Genomic DNA, 21,152 nt, shown 5'->3' on the forward strand with positions numbered 1-21,152 from the left:
ATTTAAAAAACTGTTGTACTGCGACTTAGTCATTAAAACGAACTGTATGACAATACTTAGAATCTATTGGGAACTGGATTGCAAAGTAACATTGAATTCAACTAACAGCTGAGTTGAAGAAAGGAAATGAATAGACTGAACACCATGTGTTATACACACTGGAAACAGTTTTTATTAAAATCAATGGACAAACATAGTGTGAATGCTTGCTTTAGTAAGGCACTGGATGGTCTCCTTCTATTGATCCTGTGAATTGATCAACAGATTTACTTCACATAAAATATTTTTTCCGTAAACCAGCTTGCTTGATATTGTGCATAGACTGTTTAAATCCATCGTGTTTTGTTTAACAGGAAACGTTGGATTTACCCATATTGACTAGTGTACCTCATGTGACTGGTTGTTCTTATTCAACACAGAGGAGGCCGTATCGTCAAGACACAATTTTCTCTACTAGTGAAGGTCATTGCTGTATTTTACTTTTAAAACAAATTGCACTGTAACAGAGATACCATCTCTAGAGGATAATAAAGGAACAGATTGAGGTAAAAGATTGATGGTGAAATGCCACTATTCGGTCGGACAAAAGAATAGTTTGGTGGTGGTTGTTGTTGATTAGTTACCTTCCCTATATCCTAAAAGCTCGAAATTAATGATGGCTAAGGGCGGAAAATCCTTATGTAGCTTTTCACACACAGAACCTAAAGATAACGACGGCAACAAAACACAGTAATGCCAAAATGACGCTTCCAGCTTATTTACCCCAACCTATTTTATCATTGAAAATATTACAGTGATTTTGTTTCTTTATGGTTGAATCAACAACGGTGAGAACACTAGAATAAGCGCTCAATACATAACTTAAGTTACATATATTCTAAGAGGTATGTTTTTGATCGTTATGATTTTCATCATAGCTAAATTAGCTACTTAAAAGTTTTACACAGAGGATAATTCAGGTTTCTAGTGACTAAAAAAGAATCTAAACTGTATACAAGTTTTCGTTTGTAACAGAGTGTTTGTTTGGTTTGTTTTTTTTAATTTCACGCAAAGTTACTCGAGGGCTATCTGTGCAAACCGTCCCTAATTTAGTAGTGTAAGATAAGAGGAGAGGTAGCTAGTCATCACCCCTCATCGCCAACCATTTTACCAACGAATAGTGGAATTGACCGAAACATTATAACGCCCCCATGGCTGAAAGGGCGAGTATGTTTGGTGCGACAGGGATTCGAACCCGCGACCCTCTGATTACGAGTCTAGTGCTTTAAACACCTATCCATGCCGGGCCGTAACAGAGTGAATTATAATAATATAATTAATTTAAGGAGTATCATTATGTTTTTCCTACACATTGTGTATGTATTCTATGAACTTTGACTGCGCGATCAGCAATTTGACATCATGAGATTTCACTTAATGAACCCCTTGTTTAACCTTCTATTCATATTAAATGTAACCATTGTAAGGTGAATATGACAGTCAATTACATTATTTATTGGAAGAAAAAAAAAGTAGCCCAAGAGTTAGCGATGAGTGCGGTTGACTAGCTGCCTTCCCTTTGGTCTCCAAGGGTCGCGAGTTCGAATCTCCGTCACACCAAATATGCTCACCCTTTCAGCCGTGGGTGCGTTATAATGTGACGGTCAATCCCACTATTCGTTGGCAAAAGAGTAGCCCAAGAGTTGACGGTGGGTGGTGATGACTAGCTGCCTTCCTTTAGTCTTAACACTGCTAAATTAGGGACGGCTAGCGCAGATAGTCCTCGTGCAGTTTTGCGCGAAATTCAAAAACAAACAATCCCACTGGTTTGTCCCTCTTAAATTAAGGACGGCTAGCATAGATAACCCTCAAAACAAATCAAACCAATCAGCAAACTGTATCAGATCACGACTAACAGACTTACACTTACGCACATGATTTATCAACACAGTCTCTGTTCAGTTTGTTTCACATATTCCATCGTTTTCATACTAGTTTTATAAAACGTACACATGACGTAACGACTCAACTAGGCTATCAGATGTGTGTAAGATTATCCACACAGACTGTTCGTGAGAGGAATACAGAATATGAAAGTCGCAGGATGCAAGGTCAGAATCATGGAATAGAAAAGGTCTCGTCCTTCCACGTTTTTCAATTGTAGGCATTACAAGGCTAACAGTAAGGGTTTATTTGTTTGTGATTTTCGGTATTATCACGTTTTTACGAGCGGACGGATATCGACCAGTCCACACAGTCATTTGTTTATCGCTTTTTAATACTGCCAAGTGTATGTAAAAGTAAATTTTGTTCACTTTTTAATACTCCCTGTAGAGGGCGTGTGTGTGTTTTCGTATAGCAAAGCCACATCCGGCCATCTGCTGAGTCCACCGAGATATTCCTGGATATGATTGTCTTGAGAGATTTGCTAATAAATATATTTTTATGCCTTTAACCTTACGTTGGTTTAATAATTCGTTATGTTTTCTTATCAGAAATCGATTGAATACAGATAATTACTTATTTAGTTGTTGGCAATGAAATACCAATCAAGATATGTAAATAAATATTTAATATAGTTTTTTAAACAAAGAATAATATTGTTTATACTGAATTTACTTAACAACAGGCAACAGAACATGGTGAAAGAGGTGATTCGTCTATGAAGGTAAGACAAAGTTTGGGTTCTCAGTATGTTGCTATTGTTCATGAGATTAGATGAGTTAAGAAAACTATTGGGTTAAAGGTATGATTTATTAACAGTGAATTGTCGATTCACAAAAAAAGCATTCTTCATGATGAAATAACATCCTCAGATACTAATGACTAATACATGTGAAACGTTGAAATTAAATATCTAACAGACGGTAAAATTAGTTTTTATCTTAGTCGTGTAGTAAGAATGTTCAACGTAAAAATGCACAAGTAGTGTAATACACATTTCATAAAATAAAGACAATATTAACTGTTACCAAAAATGCTCTTTAATATATGTTAAAGAAGACGATAAAGTTATATGGCCTTAAATAATAAACATAGTTATTTGGTCTATTTCTGTCTTTTGGTTAACTATAACAGTGCCACGGCGAGGTGTAGCTGTTATCATGCTGAGCTGGGGAAAAAATATTTAAGGTTTACACGGCGATTCTGATAAACGTGTTTCGTACTTTCAGCTATGAGTGCGTTATAAAAGTAACAGTCAGCCACGTTTTTTTTTTTATTCCTGTTGCGGCGGGTTCCGCTACTCTGTTCAGTAGCTCAAAATTATAGACGACTGTATCTGTACTACGCCGTTTAGCCTCTGGGTGTATAAAGTTTCACTCAGGTTTAACATACCAAATATAAGTAGGAAAACAACGTGTGTGACACCGTTGTAAGGGCAGTAATATAATTTTCGTCTTTTTTTAAATGTTTCAAACATTTCAAATAAACTCAATATGTATAGTTTAGTTTCATAAATATTGTGTTTTTGTCCAGCCAAAGCCAGCTCGTCGTGGACTCGATATTCATATACACTTCTGGTTGGGCTCTCAAACTTCTCGAGTAAGTATGAACCTGTGAATCGAACAAAAATTGAATAACAAATATTATGATATTTTTGAATTAGTTATAATATTCAAGATTAGACTTACTTTTAAGCCATTCAGAATCTGAGATATATATATATAAGCAAAACAATTGTTAACGTTTAGTAAGAATGACTGTTAATTTAGTCCCAGGTAAAATTATGTATGTTTTCATTTATTTCCAACACTTCGGCTTACATTTTTATCAAACATACTTGGTGTTTGATCTTATTTTTCATCTGTTTATGTACTTAGAACCCTCAATGAATTAGTAATCAAACATACTTTAAAAGAAATAAAACAACGATTGCTTGCTAGTTAAAGATGTTAAGTGTTTTTTTTTTGTGTGTAAGAAAGTTATGGATTCACGTTGTCTTGTTCAAAATTATCATTGTTTGTAGAATATTCTAGCAGACTCGTGTGTTTTTAAAATTTGTTTCATCAGTAACAAATGAATAACTTGTACCCAAATAAACAAGGAAAATTTGCTAACGTAAGAACAGATTTCTAAACATGTTTCATTTGATTCTGGATTTTACCGAACTAAAAGTAAGTATAAAAGAGAAATGGAAGATTCATTTCTATACGTGTGATGACCCAGATTTTTCTTGACCTTATAAATAGGACGAAGCTGGAGTTGCAGCTTATAAGACTGTCGAACTTGACGAATTCCTCGGAGGTTCCCCTGTACAACATCGAGAGGTTGAAGGTCATGAATCCAAACAGTTTCTGTCGTACTTCAGGAAAGGAATCAGGTAATCAGGAAACCTAGTGTACTGTGATTGGTTTGTTTTGTTTTGAATTTCACGCAAAACTACACGAAGACTATCTGCGCTAGCCGCCCCTAATTTAGCAGTGTAAGACTAGAGGGAAGATAGCTAGTCATCATCACCCACCGCCAACTCTTGGGCTACTCTTTTACCGACGAATAGTGGGATTGACCGCCACTGTATAACGCCCCCACGGCTGAAAGGATGAGCATCTTTGGTGCGACATGGATCCGAACCCTCGATCCTCGGATTTCGAGTCGAGTGCCTTAATCACCTGGCCTTGCCGGGCCGTATTGTACTTTGAAGGAAGGGGTCAGGAGTATCAATGGTCCCTTCCCAGAAGCTTATAAGAACCTAACAATAAAGTGCATAACAATTGAACCAAATACTACATATTAGTACATTTTCACTCACAAAAAGCAAAAGTCTAATAGAAGTATCCAGTGTCAAGTGAAATTTGGAAAACTCCGTTTACAATTAGTCTAAGACTAGAGGTAAGGCAGCTAGTCGTCACCACTCACCGCTGACTGTTGAACTACTCTTTTACCAACGAATAATGGGATTGACCATATTATTATAACGTCCACATGACTTAAAGGGCGACCATGTTTGGTGTGACGATAACGAGTCGAGCAACCTAATTATCTGGCCACGCTGGGTCTCAATATCACTTTATGACACATTTTAGTATGATCCAATCATCTTTAGATCTGGTTATGTATATATACACTGCTCATCGTTTTATGTTTTACTGAAGGAGGGGAGAGTACAGGGGTAGATATATAGCACCCTCTCTTCAAGGGGACCTTTAATTAGCTTGTTTTCCGATATACCTAAGGATTCCCAAGATTGTCTCACATTAAATTTCAGAAGAAACCATCATAAATTAGCCAGATTAGTAGTCAGCTTCAGTTTGGCGGGTGCGAAAGATTTGTTTATTAAAATGCTGGAATGTTTTCATTAAAAGTCGCCAAGAAACTTAAATCATTGATATTGGGAGGCGGAAGGGGCAATTCCAAGTACATTTTGCAGAGGTGTGAAAGTAGATTAATTACTATAAATACAGGTTGGTCCAATATTATCTTTCTTGTTTTAAAGTTAAACAATTAATTTACGAAAGAAATACAGTCATGAAATTTCGACAACATGTGGCCAAACTCAAACTATTTTATTGACATGTCACCATTATTGGCTTTTGGAACATCTAAACGATATTTGATTTCAGTACACCTTAGCTGCAGCATACCCAGAGTTACAGAGATCATGGTATCTGTTATTCTGGTCTTTAGCTCCATCATGTTTGCCATAGGCATGCGATAGACGATCTCCTTAACATATCCCCATACTTACCTCCTGTGCAGGCGTCTGTAATTACGTTGCACCGCAGTCACTGAGTTGTTCTTTGCAAGCCAAACGATGCATTGAGTCTTTCTTTGCACAACTGCCATTTTACGGGGTAACAATATTCATTGCAGTAAAAGGAAACAAACAACAACAACATGTCAACAGAAATTGTTAGAGTTGGTCTTCAAAACTTTGAAAACTGAATGGTTGCATTTCATTAGTTATTTAATTATTAAATTTTGAAAAGGGAAGATAATATGGGTCACGTAAACATTCCTCACGATAAAAGATATATAAATATATTGTGATACAAAGCCCCTCGGTGTGGATTCCTGTACGTGGTGAGGGGACCTCCCAGGGAAGGTTCTGTTCTATCTGGTTACCTTCTCTGGGATCTAAACATCCACCCACGTGTTTGCCGTGCGTGGCGACCCGTGAAGGGGAGGAGAGGATCCTGGTGGTTGAGAGGTTCAACCCTAACACACCACTTTAGCCTCGAATTCCTGTAGACGGGCGGCCTTTGGGTGGCCCCCCTTGGGTCAATCGGCTGGTCCACTTGGGCTAGAGTCAACCAAGTACCAGTGTTGGAAGTTCTCAACGGGTGTTGTGGACATTGTGCCTGATGCTGGTGTTTGGGTATAGTGCTCACGAAACCCTGGCGTTGCTGCATTGTCCTTGCGTGACTTTGTAGTGCGTCCCCTTTTAGGGCTCCATGGTGGGTGGGGTCAGTGGGTACCGAAATTTTTTCTTTTTCCTATGGATTCTCTAAAAAATTTAAATAAAATTGTAAAAAAACAGTCAATGGGTAAGCAACCACGTCTTGAATACTCAGAACAGCAATCTTCAACATCAGTAATACACGTACCTCATTTTCTTCTATTACATTCTCTTTCGGAAAAACCTTTAGGGCAAATGTCCCCTTTTTTTATTCAAAAGGGACTAGAGGGACTTGCTGGCTCTCCAAAGTCAGTAAAGAAACTTCGATCTGGTGACATATTGGTTGAAACATCCACATCCCAACACAGTGAACTCCTCTTGAATTCAGAGGCAATTGGGGATATACCTATTGAGGTTACACCCCATGCTACCTTGAATTCTTCACGAGGAGTTATTGTTGAAAGAGATTTGAAGAACGTTCTTGAGTCAGAGATTCTCGCTGGTCTCTCCACTCAAGGAGTTTCTGCAGTGAGGCGCATCTCCACTCGCAAAGATGGAGTTACACTGCCAACAAATACCCTCGTTTTAACATTTACTTCACCATGTGCACCTGCCACCATCAAGGCAGGTTATCTCATTTGCAGGGTTCGGCCATACATACCAAACCCTCTTCGATGTTTCCAATGTCAGAGATTCGGCCACTCAAAGACATCTTGTCGTGGTTCCCTGACATGTGCTCGTTGTGGAGGCAAGGACCACGATGCCTATGACTGTGACATGAACCCACATTGCGTAAACTGCAATGGTTCTCACCCCTCTTACTTTCATTCTTGCCCAAAATGGTTGGAGGAAAAATAGGTGCAGCGTTTGAAAACGACACATAACATTAGTTATCCTGAGGCTCGGAAATTGCTGTCCACAACTCCATCTCGGACATATGCTGCTGCACTTCATTCCACAACTACAGTGGGAGTGCAGACAGATCTCTCTGTGCCTCCAAGAGAATCGTTTTCAAAACAAATGAAAAGCCTTTTGACCTCCATGGTTAAAAAGGTTGATGAATCGACTTCCACACCCATTTCTGTTCCTCCCATACATTCCAACAAACCTAAAGATCCACGTCCTTCAGTTTCAAATACAGGCATTTCTTCTGATACATCTTTTTCTCCCACCACAAGAGACAAAACAATTATTCGTTCGCCTCCTCAGTCACTGGATTCTCCTTCCAATAACAAAAACCTGCCCACCCGACCCAGAGCAGAATCCATGGAGGTTGATAGACCTCCTCCGACTAAAGACAGTAAAGAAAAAAGACGTGGTCGTCAATAGAAGGGTTCTCCAGCCACTTCACCTACCCGTTCTTAAAAATGGCCACCTTGATACAATGGAACTGTTGAGGTTTACGTTCTAATCTGGATGATATCAAAACGCTGATTGCTTCCTACCATCCCGTTTGTCTTTCTTTACAAGAAACATTTCTCAAAACTGCTGATACTGTCTCCATTCGGCAGTTTTCTCTGTACAGAAATGACAGGTTGTGTGTTGGTCGAGTACATGGAGGGGTGGCACTGTTAGTTGATCAACACGTGCCCACCCTGTCTTTGTCACTCAACACACCCTTGGAGGCTGTAGCCATCCGTGTTTCCTTGGGTCATACCATCACTGTTTGTTCTCTGTACCTGTCCCCTGGAGAGACATATGATCAATCAGATCTTGATGCTCTCGTTGAACAATTGCCATCTCCATTTCTAATCCTAGGGGATTTTAATGGACATCATCCCCTCTGGGGAAGTGCTATTATTGATGGGAGGGGCCGATCTGTAGAGCGTATGCTCTCTGATCAGAACCTTTCTCTTTTCAATACTGGTTCTTCCACTTACTTTCATGCACCTAGTCAGTCCTTTACTGCTATTGATCTCTCAGTTTGCTCCCCTTCATTATTCTCCCATTTTTCATGGAGGGTTGACAATAATCCACTAGGCAGTGATCATTTTCCGATCCTTTTGAGAGAGACTGGCCGTGGTCGATGCCACCCTACCCGCGTGCCCCAGTGGAAGCTGGATCAGGCAGACTGGTCCACTTTCACTGCTCTCGCAGAACTTGATCCTGCCATCGTAAATCAGCCATCAATAGACGACTGTGTAGCAGCGGTAACTGACTGTATTACACATGCAGCTGCTCAGTGTATTTCTAAAACCTCGACACGTTTTCCACGATATCCTCGTCCGTGGTGGAATCCTGCTTGCCACTTAGCACGGAAGGCTCAAAAGCGGGCCTGGGATACTTTTCGTAGATATCCCACACCTTCAAACCGGGTTGCTTTCCAATGGGCCCGTGCACATGCTAGGTGGGTAAGACGTCAAAGCCAGAAGGAATCTTGGATTAAGTTCACAACCAGCATATCTTCTACCACCAGTTCCAAGATCATATGGGACAGGATTCGAAAGGTTAATGGGCACTACAATTCTATCCCCCTCTCGATCTTACTCTCTGATGGTCAGGAGGTGACTGATGTTCGAAACATCGCTAACACTCTAGGTGAAAGCTTTTGCCGGGTATCTAGCACTTCTGCTTGCTCCTCCACCTTCCTGACCATCAAGACTCGGGCAAAGCGATCACCTCTTTCCTTTCGAACTGACTGTTTCTTTGAATATAATTGTCCCTTTACCCTGGTGGAACTAAAAATGGCCCTTCCTCGGTCTGCCAGTACGTCTGTTGGACCTGATGATATTCATTATGACATGCTGCACCATCTATCTCCTGCTTCTCTTGATGTCCTTCTGATTGTTTTCAACCGGATCTGGCAGGAGAATGTTTTTCCTGATGCCTGGCGCCAGGCTATTATTTTACCTTTCTCTAAGCCAGGGAAAGATCCCAAGATTCCTTCAAACTACCGTCCAATTGCTTTGACGAGCTGTCTCTGTATGACATTAGAAAGGATGGTTAATGCTCGTCTTGTTTGATTCCTTGAATCAAACAACCTCCTCTCGCCCACCCAGTGTGGGTTCCGTCGACAGCACTCCACCACAGACCACCTAATTCGTCTTGAAACATCTATCAGAGAAGCCTTTCTCAACCGCCAACATCTTGTATCAGTATTCTTTGACATAGAGAAGGCTTACGACACAACATGGAGGTATGGTGTTTTGCGAGACCTCCATACATATGGGTTACCTGGCCATCTACCCATGTTTATTTTAATGGACAGGATATTCCAAGTTCGTGTGGGTTCGTCACTTTCCCGTTCTTTTGTACAGGAACTTGGAGTCCCTCAAGGCTGTGTATTGAGTGTTACACTCTTCAGTATAAAGATAAATGCCATCACTGAACAACTCCCTCTCACTGTTGCGAATGGGCTGTATGTCGACGACTTTCACATCTCATGTCAGTCGTCAAACATGAGATATATTGAGCGGCAACTACAAACCGCCCTCAATTGTGTACGGAAGTGGGCTCTGGCGAACGGCTTTAATTTCTCTCTCTCCAAAACTGTATGCATGCACTTTTGCCGTCGACGGGGTATTCACCCTGATCCTGAACTTCATATCGGTGAAGTTTTGCTGCCATTGGTCCCGGAGACCAAGTTCTTGGGGCTTATCTTTGATCGTAAACTGACCTTTATACCACACTTAAAGCAGCTTCGGGTCAAATGCACAAGAGCACTGAACATCCCTCGTGTTCTCTCTTCTACCAGTTGGGGGGGGGGGCAGATCGCTGTTCAATGTTAAAGGTATATCGCGCTCTTATTAGATCGAAACTCGATTATGGATCAATGGTCTATGGCTCTGCCAGACCCTCGGCCTTAAAGATGCTGGACCCCATTCATCACCAAGGACTTCGACTCTGCACTGGGGCTTTCCGTACATCTCCAGTTCAAAGTATATACATTGAATCTTATGAACTTTCTCTACTCCTTCGCCGTTTGCAACTATCTTTACAATATACTTCGAAACTTCATTCCTTACCAAAGCATCCCACCTGGAAATGTGTTTTCCTTCCTCGGTGGGCAGTACTTTTTCAGAACAGACGATCTGTCATTGCTCCGTTTGGCCTTCGCATCCGGGCACAATTGGATGAATTGGGTCTGTCCTTGGATAACATTGCAGATTCCACAGGTTGACCCATCCCACCATGGCTTATTACAGCCCCCAAATGTGACCTTTCTTTCAGTCACCTAAAAAAGGCAGATACTCCAAATTGGAAGTACCGTCTTTTATTCAATGAATATCTTTCAAACAATCATTCAGTTCCCATTTATACAGATGGTTCCAAATCAGATAATTCAGTGGGCTCTGCTATGGTTTGCTATGGGTCAGTAGTTGCGCGCAGAATCCCTTCTACAGCTTCTGTGTTCACTGCTGAACTGTATGCCATATCTCTTGCCCTGGATCATATTGCAGCTGAGCAGTACTCCAACTGCACTATTTATACTGATTCGTTTAGTTTTATACTTGCCTTGGAATCGCTACACGTTAGCTCACACCCTGTTCTCGCTGATATTCAAAACCGACTGGCCCATTTCTCATTAGCAGCTACTTCAATCCAGTTTTTCTGGATACCAGGCCATGTTGGTATTCGCGGGAACGAGCTTGCAGACATGGCAGCTAAATATGTCTGCTTCAGCACCATCACTCCTATGCCTATTCCGTACATGGACTATGGTGTTGTCTTCAAGGCTCGGCTCCGTGCCAGCTGGCAGTCCACTTGGAGTGAGCAACGTGACAACAAACTTTTTCAAATCAAACCCAAAATTGGACTTTGGCCATCTAGCTTCCGTAAAGTTCGGAAGGAGGAAGTTGTTCTCACTAGGCTACGCATTGGTCTCAGTTTTTTAACTCATCCTTTTCTTTTATCTGGAACTGATGCACCAATGTGTAATTTGTGTAACACTCAAATCACTATCAGCCACGTTTTACTTTCTTGCCATCGTTACAATTCTCAACGACGGCATTATTTTAAACATATTTTTTGCCAGGGTCAGTCTGTAACATTGGACAGAGTTATTAGTGATGGTGACTCTGTCCACCTTGATAATGTTTTTAATTTTTTAATGGCCATTAATCTTTTTAATCTCATTTAAGTGTTGCATATTTATTCATTACACCTTTTTAATTGTGGTTCCTTTTTTACAGTTTTAATCTCTCTCCTTCAGTTTGACATTATACTTTTTTGTTTTACCTTCATTTCCATCTATGTCTATAACTACATTTATTTATGGCGCAGATAGCCTCGCTGCTTTGTGCCATAAAACACTAAATCAATCAATCAATCAATCAAATGTGATACAAAGTGGCGAAAACAGAAATCTTGAAACCACAGACAAAACAATCGAACTTAGTATTATCTGCTGTTACGACAAGCAAAACTACCATTCTTATCAGTACTGGCCAGTACTGTGTAAGGTCATTCAGAGTTTGACCTACTAAACATAAAATGAGTGAGATTTGTCCTCGGACCCCTGAAAATATGGCAAAGGATAAAATTTTGTAAGTCTTGTCATATCTGTCTCAGTAGCTTCGCCCACCACCACCAACAAAAATAAACATAATTGTGCAGATGTTTTAAAAGACATTTTAAGACCTTTGTCCTTAATATTAAACAACAACAATCTTGAGGCCTAGTCTCATGAACAGCAACCTATTAAAGACAACATTTATAGTTGAAATGTTAACGTGGATTGATTTTACTAACTTTTTGTGCAATTGTTTCTTGTATATAATAATACAATGTCATGTTTCATTTTCCGCTGCAATTGAATTAATCTGATCTATTTGTTTTTGCACACATACACGAGAGCTATCTGCGCTAGCCATCCACAATTTAGAAGTGTAAGAGTAGAGGAAAGGCAGCTAGTCATCACCACCAAGTCTTGGGCTACTCTTTTACCAACGAGTAACGGGATTGACCGTAATATAACGCCCCCATATGTTTGGTGTGACAGGGATTCGAACCCGCGACCCTCGGATTACGAGGCGAGCGCCTTAATCACCTAGCTATGCCGGACCTTGATCTCTTTGTTGAACGAAATGTGAAGATTATATATCAAGACCTCAATTTCATGTTGCAAAACTAGTTGTATTACCTCACTCATATGTGTTTCGCTGGTTAACGAGATAGTTTAAAAAGGGAATATCTTTATCATATCGTCAAATTAAACTCAAGTGTTCATTGTATTTAACGATAACAGATGTTCTAGGAAAAAAAAACATCAATGAGAGAACTCGTTCACTTGTGGTTTATATCTGAGTTAAGATGTTTTCCAACTGAGCGTTTAATAACGTACTTATACAGGAATATCCTGGAAGCTATAACTAAACATTAATCAGTTACATTGTTTGCTAGCTCAGTTATAGTTCATTTACGAAAAGTACAGATTTCCAGAGCAGGTGTATAGATGGTTTGTTGTAAACAAAGGTCGAACAAACTTATCAAGGTTTATATCTAAGTGAAATATTGAAACACTGTGTGAGTTATTAAATATATCAGATTTTTTTACTTTGAAACCGCCTGAACAGACACTGGGAGGCATGTAGCCACTTTTTGCTCAATTACAAGAACAAAGTGAGCCTTTAGAATTGAGTATAAGCGTAAACAACGCAATGAATATAAATTGGCTTAATTCGTTTCAAAGCAGAAGTTTTTAATATTGTCCCCCACTTGCACTGCGGACTTGTACTGCTATAAACCGGGTTTCAATATCCTTGATAGCCAGAGCACAGCTAGTCATTTGTGTAGCTTTGTGCTTAATACCAAATAACATTATTTTAAAGCACAGTTATTGCCAACCTCAGATTACAGTTTACGGAGAAGGGGTCACGTTGCCCCCAAAAGAAATGATTTCAAATTAAGGCTTCAATTAGCCTCCTAACTTCTATTTATTCGATTAAAGTAAGCATTAAATATTTTGTTCCGTTTTGCGAGCAATACAAGATAATCAATATATTTTTAATAAAAAGGTTTAATTTTAACTCGCTAGAGGGCCCTACTACTCAAGATGGGTGAAGAATTGGCAGATTATCAGAGTAAGGCTTTACGGAGCTACCATGAAGGGAAAATTTATGTGAAATATTCGTAAGAGACTGTGGATCCCATTTACACAGATAGTACACATGGTTGTAGCACCATAACATAAACAAATATATAATTTTTTCAGTCATTTTTTTGGAAGAGCGCAAGGCTCTCACAAGTCGCTTGTTTTGCTTGCACTTCAGGCCTGCTTCTAACTCAGTATGTTGAGCTATGCATCGATAGTTATACAACCTTGGCAGATAGCAGAAGGAAGTTTTCACAGTATATTGGCAAAAGGACTAAATTTGTAACGAATAATCACTTCGTCAAAATATACATGTTATAGTACAGTGAACCTATATCAGATTAAACATCTTATTTCCATACACATTGACTGGTTTGTGGCCAATATTTAAGGCTATAGGCTACTTTTAGTGATACTACACAATATTTTTAGCACCCCAAATTAACGGTGCTCACCAGTATGTTGTACGCAGTTTGTTTGCACGAAGTAAGTATATACCTTCAGACACTTTTTAAAACTGTCAAATTTTAAAAGCATAGATACGGGTTGAACAAATAGTAGGGCTCTGAATTTCGGTTTTGACGAGTCGGGTTTGGTGAACCCGTGCGATAACACAAACTATTCCTAGCATTTTAATAAGCTGTGGGTGCGTGATAAGAGCGACAATCACTTCTTTAGTGTGGATGGTAGAGTGTTACTACTGGTTAGTAGAGCAAAATTAGGGACGACCACAGGTGTCTTTGCTATACATACAAAATCATAATAGAAAAGCTCTTCTAAGCATTTTCCCAAAAATCTTTAGAATTATCATAAAAGCTCATCTCTATAGTTACTTGTAAGTGGAATGGCTTATTGTAATATTTTATGTTTTGTGGGTATATTCCCTTCCAAAAGATTGCAACTCAATTCAAAATATTTTATGGTAGTCTACTTGTAGTTTTAAGACAATCACGTTTATTTTTAAGTGACTTAATACTGTGTATGTGCCTGTCTTTCCATTGGGGAGTGGGTGTAAAATTCCCCAAAGATATTTTGTTTATGTGCCCAAACAAATATTAAAGACTGTTACTATCTCACTGAAATTTTACTTAGCTGTACAGTTATAGAAACACTTTCTTTAAGATAGTATCTGAACGAATGTTGATTTACTGGCACCTCAGCAATTAGTTTGGGAGGCTTATAACGCTACAATTCGAAGCTCGATCTATGCGATAGGCACAAAACAGATATCCAGCATATAAAGAAACTGACTAATGCGTTACGTGTAAGCAATTAACCGGAAGTTAACATTTTATACATTCAAATATAAATGTAACTGTATGCATGCATGTAAGGAGGAGGAATCGGCCAAATCCCCTGTTTTTGTGATGTAAAAAATTATAATTATCTAGTTATAGCGCAGCTGCTTATGGTACTTAATGTTTCCTACATAGTTTATATCCTTGAGACAAAAGATCAGTATTTATTTTGGCTTGAAGCAGTTGCATGCAATTGCTTTTATTCACACTTCATAATTGGAATCCCAAGTCACGCTGTTACTGTCAGGTTTTGTAAGTCAAATATTTACAGTAGGTGTCTGTAACTTGTTGGCAATAAATTTTAACAATAAACAAACAGCAGCACAGTCCATTTGTTTTAAAATAATATATTAAAACAAGCCAAACGTATATATAAGTATTCATTACATTGTTAGGTATCACAATTGTATCTAAAGCTTTCAGTAATTGGCTCTTTTTCTGTCAAAGAGTTTCTTAAGAATATCGAATATCATTATGTCTCTGGAACTCTTTGCTACACTGATATTAAGTTCATGGGCCCGGCATGGCCAAGCGTGTTAAGGCGTGCGACTCGTAATCTGAGGGTCGCGGGTTCGCATCCCGGTCGCGCCAAACATGCACGCCCTTTCAGCCGTGGGGGCGTTATAATGTTACAGTCAATCCCACTATTCGTTGGTAAAAGAGTAGCCCAAGAGTTGACGGTGGGTGATGATGACTAGCTGCCTTCCCTTTAGTCTTACACTACTAAATTAGGGATGGCTAGCACAGATAGCCCTCGAGTAGTTTTGTGCGAAATTCAAAAAACAAACAAACAAACAATTAAGTTCATGTTCACGTAAACGTTCGGCATCTGTCATCTGCCGGTTAATTAAATAATTACCTGATGTGTACATGAACTGAATAAAGACTGAGTGATCTAGTTTTAATGCATAATTATTATGACACTGCTGTGAACACTGAAACTGTACTTACATTTTTATGGAGAAGTACCGTAGAAGAATGGAGCATGCTAACATGTTATTTCAGTAGTACATAGATTTACATATGTGATAGCCATAGCTAATATACTATTATTGTACAGAGTTGTTTCAGTTAGTAATATAATTTAACAATTAATAACTACTGTGTATATAGATAGTACAGTACTTTACTATAATAAAACAAACATATTTACGGTAATTTAAATCCAGCTCCTCGTGCATTGTTAGAAAAGAATAATTATTTGTTGACTTTTAACTGGTTGTTTGCGGATTTTATGTGAACAGCCATGCAATTGTTTAAGCTATACTTTATGCAAAATTGCTTCCATATTTAATCTCATAACACCTTTTTTTATATAAATTTTATGGTAAGGGATGTCCACAGCCGACCCCCTCCTCCCACATAGGATGCTTTGTACATTGATGGTGTCAATATTTGTTGGTTTTCAAACATTCTGCGCACGGGCCTGAACTGCTTTAAAAATAAGACTTGATCTTAGACGTTTTTCTTCGCGTTAAATTGGGTTTTATTCGGTATTTAAGTTAAAAAAAATCCAACAGACGTATACAACGACAGTTCTTCAACTGTCGCATCAAACATGCTCGCCCTTTCAGCCGTGGGGCGATATTAGTGACGGTCAATCCTACTATACGTTGGTAAAAAAGCACCCCAAGAGTTGGCGGTGGGTGGTAATGACTAGCTGCCTTCCTTCTAGTCTTACGTTGCTAAACAAGAGACGGCTATTGCAGATAGCTCTTGTGCATCTTTGAGCGAAATTCAAAACAAACCATACCAATCGTTAACTGTTACTCATCTCAGGAGTATTCCTTTAGTACACTCTGGGAAATTTAACGTGACTGTCAGAATACTTGATTATATAAGAAGGCTTCTCATGCAGTTCTAGGGTTGGCAGACGGCTTAATGAAGTGGTTGTGAATATATTATTGTAACTTGTCAATTTCTCTATGTAATATAGTGTTTATGTCCCTCGCTACACACAGGCTGTTATCCGGAGGAATATCCAGCGGCTTGAAGCATGTGGACACTTCCTTTCAACCACGACTGTTCCACGTTAAGGGCAAACGAAGACCTGTTGTACGACAGGTAAGATACTTCGTGGTTCAATACCTTTTGCAGTTAAACTCAGAATATAGTAGCTATCTTTTCAAAATACGTTGTCATAAATTACACACCAGTATAAAATTATGAAGAGTAATAAACCATCTCTAATCCCACCTTAGGTTGCAGAAGTGCTCCAGGTCATTGTGTAAATAGTTGTTTTCAGTTCCTAGTTGTAAGATATGGTATACGAAAAGTTGATCATTATAAAGAATGGTAGCACCGCAGAAATTATATAAAATAAAACAAAATGAATGTAAAATTGAGAAAATAAAAACAAAATTTACTTATAACTTCAATGAGTTTTAACTTCATAAATGTAAACATATATCAACCATAAATATTAATATTTGTGTTCTACTTAAATTTATCTTATATCTAGTAAGTTGTGTGTGAAAATCGAGAGAATAAGGAATTTGAGGTTTTTAATAAGTGTTCAAAGACAATTGTTTTTAAGCGTTTCGAATGGGTGTTGATTTAAATATACCAAAACAAAAACACCTGCAAAAAAAATCAATACATTTCTTTTTTATTTACAGAACAGTTTGTTTGTTTTGAATTTCGCGATAAGCTACTCGAGGGCTATCTACGCTAGCCGGCCCTAATTTAGTAGTGTAAGACTAGAGGGAAGGCAGCTAGTCATCACCACCCACCGCCAACTCTTGGGCTACTCTTTTACCAACGTATAGTGGGATTGACCGTCACATTATAACGCCCTAACGGCTGAAAGGGCGAGCATGTTTGGTGCGACCGGGATTCGAACCCGAGACCCTAGGATTACGAGTCGAACGCCTTAACACACTTGGCCATGTCGGGCCCTTACAGAATACTAACTATCCTGCTCTACACACACACACGCACGCACATATATGAATAAGTTGAAGAAAAAAGTTTAAAACCGATTTTAGTGGCACATGAGAAAAAATATTTAGTTAAGCCTAATTTTTAAATATTCTGGTTTTATTAGATTTTTAACATATGTTGTGAATATAAGCTTGCAGTGACAACAGTGATATTTAAAGTAAAAGTGAAGACCTTATTTGAAAACTGTAATTCGAAAACAAGTATAACTTAAAGGGGTACTCAGTAGAGCGTATATCTTCTACACGCAGGGCCTGGCGTGGCCAGGTGGTTAAGGCACTCGACCCGTAATCCGAGGGCTACGGATTCGAATCTCCGTTACACCAAACATGCTTGCCCTTTTAGATGTGGGGGCGTTATAATATGACGGTCAATCCAACTATTCATTGGTAAAAGAATAGCCCAAGAATTGGCAGTGGGTGGTGATGACTGGTTGCCTTTCCTCTAGTCTTACACTACTAAATTAGGGACGGCTAGCGCAGATAGCCCTCGAGTAGCTTTGCGCGAAATTCCAAAAAAAAACACAAAAAAAACAAACCTGCGGTGGCGGAGATAGTAAGTTGAATTTCGAAAAAAGTTCGATTAAATATATTCTATTCTTATACAATAATATTTTAACATTTTCTTAACTTGTTGTATTGTGTTTTGTACCACTAACTGAAAAAAAAAGAACCTTCAAATTAACTCTTTGTATCTACAGACAGAAAGTTTGAAATTAACATCAAATTATTAAAGTAGTTTTAAAAAGTTGAATACATATATTTATATATATATATATATAATATGTGTTAAAATAGTAATGAAAAATATCTTATTATAGTAATGGGATTTTTTTCTCTTTAATCTGAAATCCACATGTAGACACAATATGGGATTTTGTTAATTTTCCCCAACTTTCTGTTTTTTTTTACCCGTCTCTCTTTAGATAAATGATATAACGTGGAATAATATGAACGATGGAGACGTCTTTGTTTTGGAAGCAGGAAAACTGATATTCGTGTGGAGTGGCAGGTATGCCAACAACATGGAAAAGATTCAGGTGAGATAAGTTATTAAACCTACATTTAATTTGTAGGGGTGTTGGGTAACTTGGAGACTTTTTGTGATTTGTTTTATGTGCCTACCACGTTGAAGAAGGTGTTTCAAGTTGGTAGAACATGTAGTCAACAGGTTCATGAAGCATCGGTCAATCCCTGATCGTAGTCAGTTTCAGTCTAACAATAAAAGCAATTCATTTATTTACCATTCGATATAAATATATTGACGTAAACAAGGTAAGCCTATTTTTGCTTCTGCTTTGAGATTGTCAGTCCAGTTGTGTCGTCTGTTGTTTAGGGCAACTACTGTTTCTGAAGTCGTTAACTGATTATGAAAAATATTGTTGTATTTCGATATGCTTGGGATCAGGATATATATTATTTAATGCAGATTACTGCATTTATCTAACATGTTGCTAGGGGCACGAATGACCAGAGTACTGATATTTGTTTAATCTAGATTATAATGTTAGTTTAATATGTTGCTAGGGAGCACGGTTGGCACAAGAGTTGAAAGCAGAAGGTGGGGAAGGTTCTATTGTCACTGTTGATGATGGGAAAGAAAAAAGCCTCACGAATGCTGAGAAGGAGGTAAAATTTTGTCGATTTTTTTTTTGAAATATGTGATTGTTTATGATTTCAGAACTTCAAACAGGCAGGTCAATAAATTATACAACACTTAATTCATCTAATCAACATTTAATTCTATAATTATTAGTTATGAAATTTAAGACTAGTTGAATTTGTTTGGACAGATTAATACGATCATTGTTTTTGTTTAACTCTGCACAACCAGTTTCAGTAATGTTTTGTTAAAGGCATGAACTACAGAACCAGTTTCAGTGATGTTTTTCTTGAAAGAAACGGTCAAGCAAACATTTTGTTGCAGGTTTAATGTAGAATAAGTGTAAATCTCAAAAAACAGAACAAAATCAAATTGAAACCTTTGCTTCCAGTACTTCAAGAGTACGATTGTTTCCTTCTCCATTTTTTGTTTGTGAAGCCAACTATTAATAGTTAGAGTGTCAAGTTCAGACCAAAAGGTTCAAGGTTCGAGACGCGATGCCGTTGATAAAAATAACAACAAATATTCCGCACTTTTAGCTGTGTGCGCATTATAAAATTGATACAAATATTCAGATATTCACCCTTGTGATGCCGTATGTTGCTGATTGGCTGTCCTTCTGGTTGGTATTTCTAAATTAGGACGGTTGTACCTGAGCTCTCGGCCATGCTGGTCCTTGCAGGCATAAGGTACGGTTCAAAAATATACAGATTGATAAGTGCCGTAGCCATGAAAATTAATGGTGGTGGAATAGAGAAGGGGCGTTGTTAAAGCCTGGTATACGTCCCTTCACAACCCCTCGCAATATAAGGGTCGCATGTTCGAATCACCGTCCCTTCACACATGTTCGCCCTTTCAGCCATGGGCCAGTTCCACTATTCGTTGGTGAAAGAGTAACCAAAGAATTGGCGTTGGGTGGTGATGACTATCTGCCCTCCCTCTAGTTTTTCACTGCTAGTTTAGGGACGGCTAGCGCAGATGGCCCTTATGCATCTTTGCGCGATGTTCGAACCAAATCAACCTGATGACATACGAGTTGTTTGTTACTGTATAACTTTACTTATATGGAAGTGTTTCACTAGTGATTGCTGTTTTATCATCACTGATATCATAATTGATAAGTGATCTGTTGAGGTTACAGGAGTCCATTGGAATGGCACTCAGCTAATCACGAGTCTTTTACTTTTACATGAATATTCATAACATTAATAACAGTTATAGCATTTCTGACAATCATTAAAAAAAACCCACTAATCTTCACCAAAATATGTTTAGCACCACGATATTTGTTAATATCATTTAACTGTTCGTCTATCTTTTAATAGGCCTGGTATGGCTAGGTGGTATGGCTCGACTCGTAATCTGAAAATCGCAGGTTCAAATTCCCGCCACACCAAACATGCTCGCCCTTTCAGCCGTGGGGACGTTATAATGTTACGGTCAATCCCACTATTCGTTAATAAAAGAGTAGCCCAACAGTTGGCGGTGGGTGGTGATGACTAGCTGCCTTACACTGCTAAATTAGGGACGGCTAGCGCAGATAGCCCTCGTGTAGCTTTACGCGAAATTCAAAAACAAATAAACTCTCTTCTAATTTCGAATAAATAGTAATGTCATATTATACTAACAAATTACTTACCGGTCTTCTAAAATAATAGATGTTTCATGTATAGTATGTATTTTATTTAAAGGCTTTATTTAGGGAATTTTTAATAACTGTAGCAACTGCTTAGCCTTGTTTTGATCGAGAAGTGCTGCATATATATATTTATCGACTCCATTTTATCAGCCTTTAAATAATTGTATATGTTGTTTAGCTTCGTTTTGATCGTAGTATGTATTCATCTGATGGTTTTTGTTAATAAAGTGGCAAAACTGATTATATAATTTTTGATTAAGAACATAGTTTAATTTCGAAGTGTAACTTTGAAACAAACAATAATTAAATTGGTTTGAGATGTCT

General features: G+C 38.5%; 1 protein-coding gene across 2 annotated transcripts in view; it reads left to right on the plus strand.

Annotated features, from left to right (window-relative positions):
* LOC143228962 (villin-1-like) overlaps positions 1 to 21,152 on the plus strand; it is a 66,959-nt gene that overhangs the window by 22,264 nt on the left and 23,543 nt on the right. For both annotated transcript variants that reach the window (XM_076460497.1, XM_076460498.1), the window contains 6 exons: positions 2,609 to 2,647; positions 3,457 to 3,522; positions 4,170 to 4,300; positions 16,609 to 16,711; positions 18,513 to 18,626; positions 19,114 to 19,215. In XM_076460497.1, the coding sequence (XP_076316612.1) occupies positions 2,609 to 2,647; positions 3,457 to 3,522; positions 4,170 to 4,300; positions 16,609 to 16,711; positions 18,513 to 18,626; positions 19,114 to 19,215 (555 nt within the window). The remainder of the gene's footprint in view (positions 1 to 2,608; positions 2,648 to 3,456; positions 3,523 to 4,169; positions 4,301 to 16,608; positions 16,712 to 18,512; positions 18,627 to 19,113; positions 19,216 to 21,152) is intronic.

Source organism: Tachypleus tridentatus, chromosome 10 (assembly GCF_004210375.1).
Source record: "Tachypleus tridentatus isolate NWPU-2018 chromosome 10, ASM421037v1, whole genome shotgun sequence".
In the NCBI taxonomy this organism is placed as follows: Eukaryota; Metazoa; Arthropoda; class Merostomata; order Xiphosura; family Limulidae; genus Tachypleus; species Tachypleus tridentatus.